The 6,081-nt window shown below is 37.2% G+C and overlaps 1 protein-coding gene across 2 annotated transcripts; it reads right to left on the bottom strand.

Moving 5' to 3' along the window:
- Nucleotides 1-418: 418 nt before the first annotated feature.
- On the bottom strand, nucleotides 419-3,112 carry LOC127650456 (uncharacterized). 2 transcript variants are annotated; one of them, XM_052135902.1, is made up of 4 exons: nucleotides 3,054-3,112; nucleotides 1,454-2,003; nucleotides 928-1,110; nucleotides 419-791 (listed from the first exon to the last, which is right to left on the bottom strand). In XM_052135902.1, exons 2-4 carry the CDS (start codon nucleotides 1,852-1,854, stop codon nucleotides 695-697), a joined length of 681 nt encoding a protein of 226 aa, XP_051991862.1. In that variant the 5' UTR covers nucleotides 1,855-2,003; nucleotides 3,054-3,112; the 3' UTR covers nucleotides 419-694. The 2 variants fall into 2 exon arrangements, with proteins under 2 accessions (XP_051991862.1, XP_051991863.1); XM_052135903.1 differs by having other exon boundaries at nucleotides 1,904-2,003.
- Between the last annotated feature and the right edge of the window lie 2,969 nt (nucleotides 3,113-6,081).

Raw genomic sequence — 6,081 nt, 5'->3', positions numbered from 1 at the left:
GTTCTTGTTATTATAACAATTGTTGAAAAATCTAATCTTGTAAATAAACCACCATGTATAATTCTGTCTTCTCAATGGCATTTAATCTTTTCATTTAAATTATACAACAACCAGAACTCACAAAGACCAACACTCATAACAATAGTCAAAATGTAATCTTGTCTCATACAACCATACTGATATAACAGCAATATCACACAGCCCACTTTCAAGAGTGCCTGGATCCTTTCATTACATTACACATGTGAGTTTGTAACTTGCTGTCCCAATATTTCTGGAAGTATACCGTTTCTAAAAAAGCACTCAACTTTAGGGATAACATCATCCCAAAGTTCAAGATCGGGCAAAATCCTTTCAACAAAAATGTCATTGTGGTTCTACACAACAAAATCACAGTACTCAGCGTCTACAATGTGAAGCTGTCCCTGAACTTGGTAGTAGTAGTCATGTGTCCGGTCCAGCATGACATAATAATAATAATAATGCATTTTATTTAATGGTGCCTTTCATAACACCCAAGGTCACCTCACAAGCAATATACAGGTCACTGCATAAGACAATACACACAACAAACAAGCCGCATACAGATAAAGTGCATTAAAAACTCAATACAATATGTTATAAAAAAGCTTGTATAAAAAGATATGTCTTAAGACGCGTTTTAAAAGTCAACAAGCAGTCGCTATTACGAACATCAAGGGGAAGAGATTATCCCCATCATTGATGAGGCAGAAGCCCTTTTCCCCAGCACACAAGCGCAGATTGGCTTCATCTTGGTGAGAGTGTGGACACTAAAATCACAGAGAGAAGGACACGTGAACAATAGATTAACAAATATATTTTCTGCCTTTTGCTCAGTTTAGGACTTGAGACACGACTCAGACTCGAGATTTAGGGACTTTACTACAACTGAGACTGTAATATTACCTTAATCTCGCAGATGCCAGTTCCGTGACAGTCACAAGCAACAATCCCATCAGGGAGGACCCCATGTATGGCCACTTGGGGTTCAGCCAGAGACCACTGTCCATACAGGAGAAGCCTGCATGCTCCCGACCCATCAGCTTCTCATAGACTCCTCTGGCTTGTGCTTCATGTTTGCATCCATAACTGTACACAGTACACATGCAAAACATGAAAAGGAAATGATTACTTAGTATTGGATGTGTAGAGCCAGTTCAGTGATTTAAATGCCATTTCCCTAACCCCTATACTTAGTTCTACTCCTGCATAACCATAGTCTTATAACCCTATAACTAATAACTAACGTGCACCAAAGCAATGTGTTACTATACATTTCATTTAATATTCCATCAGTAAGATACATTTACTAAATAGACAAGCTTCTTTTTATCCAAATTATACCCTCTGTTGTCAGTGTTTCTTTTCTGGACATAAACACTGTTTACACGCGGCCTTACCTCTGCCTTACCCTAATTCAAACCCTAAATACCTTGTAGCGGCTGTGGTGAACCTATATGCTTCTGGGTAGCATATGGCCTTGATCAAGCTCTTGGATGGTTGCTGTGGGTTGGTCTTAATAGCTTGTTTCAGCTTGGAAGCAGTTATGCGTCCAGCTCTTTGCCTAAACCAAATCCTGCTTGCACTCTGACTTCGAGTTGCACTCTCTACAGCCTGGACCTGGGACATGATGAGCTCTTCTAGCTGGAATACCTGGCATAGCTCTCCAAGCTCTTTGGGGGGTAGCTGCAGAGTCTCTGGTGTTCTGTATTCAAGAACAGTTTTAGGAAGCATACTAGATTTGGGGATGAATTCTTTGTAGTAAGGCTCCCTAGCCATCAGTGCTGCACTCCTTGGACAGTTTTTGCTTAAAGTCTCAAAAAAAACTAGCATATGTTTCTGACCCTCTCTTCACTCTTGGGCATGAAAGTGATTTCCCAACCTGGTTTTCAGTTGTCCTGCCATCAATAGAACGGTCAAGCTTTTTTTTTTTTGGCTTTAGCAGAGGAGAAGTCGATCAGAGCTACTGGAGCAGCAGGAATCTGAAAATAAGTTAACACAAAGAAGATCATTAAGTCCACATTTCTGTGGTCCATAACCATAACATATCTATATGCAGTATAAATCTGCCGTTTATCCTATGGCCGTGAGCAAAACAGGTAAGGCTATATCACAGGATTGAGATGCCAAACTGTGTTTGTGGGTCTTTGCTGTCTTAGCTTCTCTTTGTCCAACAGGGAAATTGTGACTGACCACATTGTCACAAGCTACACATATTAAGGCAGAATATAGAATAGAAATAATTTAATAATCCCCAACATTAGGTATGATGGAATATAATGAAAATCCCCTAAAAGAAGATGAAATGTAGATGAAGACAAGCAATCTGCCTGATGAAGTAACCAAAGGGGCACAATATAAACATTAATTTAACATCATAATTTAGCCTACAGTTACACAGTGTCCAGAAAATACAGTGTCACCTTACCTTTTTTACATGTGATGGCATCAGCCACTTGCACTGCTCTGTTGTGCAGGAAGCTGTATCGCTTTCTTTCGAAGTGTAAATGTGCTATTTTTGTGTTCTAGTCAAACGGAATTAGCTAACTTATGCATTCAATTCAAATGAATAGGGCTAGTGCTATGGTGTAATTGCCCTGAAGTTTATGGCCTTACATTATGCTAGCACCTGCCAAACACAGCGACACATAACTTACAGGCTTACTACTCTCTCTCTCTCTCCCTCAGTAAGCAGTAACGTTACTCTGACAATGACAACCACGAGGAGAAGTTATCGGGAAAAAAAAAAATCACACTGAAGACATGACCAGTCTACTTGGCGGCGGCTAACACTAGCTACGTTTGCAACAACATTTTCACCGGAGGAAGAGGCAAACGCTTAGAAATAATAAACACCAGGCAAAAATGTTGTTACCAGAGCTAGTAGGCTACCATAAAAACGTGGGATTATAGCTACTGTGTTTGCAACGTCGGGAGAAAGATTTAATTTCCCCTGTTTCTACAAAATAGCTATAACATTAACAACAGTTAAACAAAAGATCGTTAGATCGTAAAAAAAAAAATGTCATTACCGTATTTGTCCCAGCCGAATCCATGGTGGTGGTCACGCAAGTCAGGCAAGCACTTCTTTGTTTCATGGCGGGTAACGCCCTGTGCTCCAAAACATTGGTGCTGATTGGCCCAAGAGGAGTCCTGTGCGCCAATGAACGCTATCTATCGATCTGCGCTCGATTGCTCTTCCTTCATCCTCCAACTACCCGGATGTCTGTCTCAGTAACTTGAAATTGAATTTGAGAACTGAATCTGAATTGTGAGAAGTGAATGTGAAGATATATAGAGAGTTTAATTTTCAGTGAGGATCAAATTTTATTGGACTTCAGTTCCAAACGAATAAATTCAATTTCAAATGATACAATTCAGATTCAGTTTTTGAATAAATTCAATTTTAATTAAACAATACAATTTCAAATTATGTGATTCAAATTCAGTTTTTCAATGCAATTATTCAAGTTTAGCCATTCAAATTCAAATATAAAGGGTTCAAATTCAGTTTCTGGTGGCACATATTTCAGCCCATAAAGATCTCTCAAGAAAATCGCGTATAGATTACTGGCTTACTTCAGACTTGCTGTCTTCTTTTATTAAGTCCAGTAGTATCTGTCCTGCTCCCCTCACAGATCATGCTTTTATCGATCTTATTTTATCTGATTCTGGTACTGGTTGTCACAGAAACCCTGGATATTGGAAACTAAATTGTTCTCTATTACAGATTCCCTCCTATTGTTTAGGTATTAAGAGCATCATTGAAGAATTTAAAGCAAAACCTGGAGTTTCAATATCTTCTAATTGGGAAATGTTTAAATACGAGTGTAGAAAATTCTCTATTCAATTTAGTAAACAGTTAGCAAAGGCAAAATCTTTAAAGTATACCTCTATATTAAATGAAATGAATCAAATTTTAGGCAAGCAACAGACAAGTGAAGATGATAAAGTAAAACTGCACAACCTTAAAGAAGAATTAAATCACTTTTATGCAGAAAAGGCTAAGGGTGCCTTTATTAGATCCAGAGTAAAGTGGCTAGAATTCGGGGAAAAAAATTCAGCCCCTTTTTTTTTTAGAAAAGAAAAGAGGGAAATCTAAGAAAATATTTTCTCTAAATATTGAGGGCAATTTGGTCACAGATGAAGCTAGAGTTTCTAATTTCGTTTCCATTTTTTATTCACAGCTTTATTCTTCTTCTTTTAAACCTCAGTTTGCTGATAGTTTTTTTGAGAGGGTTCAAGCATTCACACCTTCCATAAGTCATGGAAATCGGTCGGCTTGTGAGATGGATTTGACTATGGAAGAGTTGGATATAATTATCCAGAAAGCCCCCCTCAATAAAAGCCCTGGTGCTGATGGACTGCCTTTTGAATTTTATAGGACCTTTTGGCAAGACATAAAAAAGCTTGTTTTGGAAGTTTTTAAAGACTGTGTAAAGAAAGGTGAATTAACTGAGTCCCTGAAGCAGGGCTTGATCACTTTAATCCCAAAGCCTAACAAAGATTCTTCATATTTAGATAATTGGCTCCAATTACTTTACTTAATTCGGATTATAAATTGTTAGCTTCCCTTTATGCAAATAGATTGAAACCATGCTTAGAAGAAATTGTCTCTGTTTCCCAATCTGGCTTTATGAAAGGTAGGCATATAGCAAATAACATTCAGCTTGTTTTGGATATGTTAGATTATAATGAACTGATCAACGATAGTGCAATTATCTTATTTTTAGACTTTTATAAGGCCTTTGACACGGTCGAGCATGAGTTTATGTTTGAATCTTTGCGCAAATTTGGTTTTGGCTCTTCCTTTATTAGAATAGTTCAGATTTTTTACAAAAATATTAACAGCAATGTATCTTTGGTGAATGGTGTTTCTCCCCGGTTTACGGTTAGCAGGGGCATCAGACAAGGGTGTCCTTTTTCACCATTTTTGTTTTTATTAGTTACAGAGTTTCTTAATATTTTTATTACTCGCTGTGTAGATGTTCAGGGTATTGTTGTAGCTGAACACACTTTTCTAATTAGTCAACTGGCGGATGACACCTCTTTGTTTTTAAAAGACGAGAAACAGGTTCCTGTTATTTTGGAAGCTTTAAAAACATTTTCTAATGCTTCTGGTCTCACTGTTAATCGAAATAAAAGTCAAATTATGCCTATTCACAGTCTTGAAAAAGGTCATATAGAAGGTATTGAGATTAAAAGTTCTGTTAGATATTTAGGCATTTTAATAAGTAAATCACCCAAAGAGAGAATTCTAGATAATTTTTCACAACGGACAAAAAAATTAAAGAATGTCTTCAATTGCTGGCTACAAAGAAATTTAACTATCTATGGTCGTGTATTGATATCTAAAGCTGAAGGCATCTCTAGGATTGTTTACCCGGCTTTGTCCTTATATGTCAACCCGAAAACTTGCTCATCTATCGACTCTATACTATTTAAATTCTTGTGGAAAAATAAAACTGAGTATGTTAAAAGGAAGACTCTAATAAGAAATACTTTGGAGGGAGGTGTGAATGCTTTGGACTTCAGTACTCTCAATCAGGTTTTCAAGATCGGCTGGATTAAACGCTGCCTGAATGCTGATTCTAGTTTGTTATGGTTTCACATACCTAAATTTATCTTTGAAAAATGTGGGGGGTTACGTTTTTTATTGTCTTGCAATTTTAAATGCAACAAACTTCCGTTCAAGCTTGCTAATTTTCATAAGCAAGCCTTGGAGGCCTGTAAGCTTGCCTTTTGCCACAATTTTTCCCCTCATAGGAGTATTCTATGGAACAATCAGAATGTGCTGCGTGGAAAAAAATCTATCTTTATTAAGGATTGGGTTGACAAAGGTGTTCTTTTTGTTTTGGATTTGTTGAAGAAGGATGGCAGCTTTTATTCCTACAATGAATTTATCAACCTTTTTGGAGTGGATTCCTCACCTAAAGTTTATAACTGGGTTATTAATTCTATTTCACCTAAACTTTTCACTGACGTGCGGTCTGGGTAGGCAAACTAGGCACTGCCTACCCTGCCAAAATTCAAAAATAAAATGTTTATTAAATAATAAAC

This window comes from Xyrauchen texanus, chromosome 10 (genome assembly GCF_025860055.1).
Source record: "Xyrauchen texanus isolate HMW12.3.18 chromosome 10, RBS_HiC_50CHRs, whole genome shotgun sequence".
NCBI lineage: Eukaryota > Metazoa > Chordata > Actinopteri > Cypriniformes > Catostomidae > Xyrauchen > Xyrauchen texanus.
The sequence above is the reverse complement of the archived record's forward strand: the minus strand, read 5'-3'. Positions and strand labels throughout refer to the sequence as shown.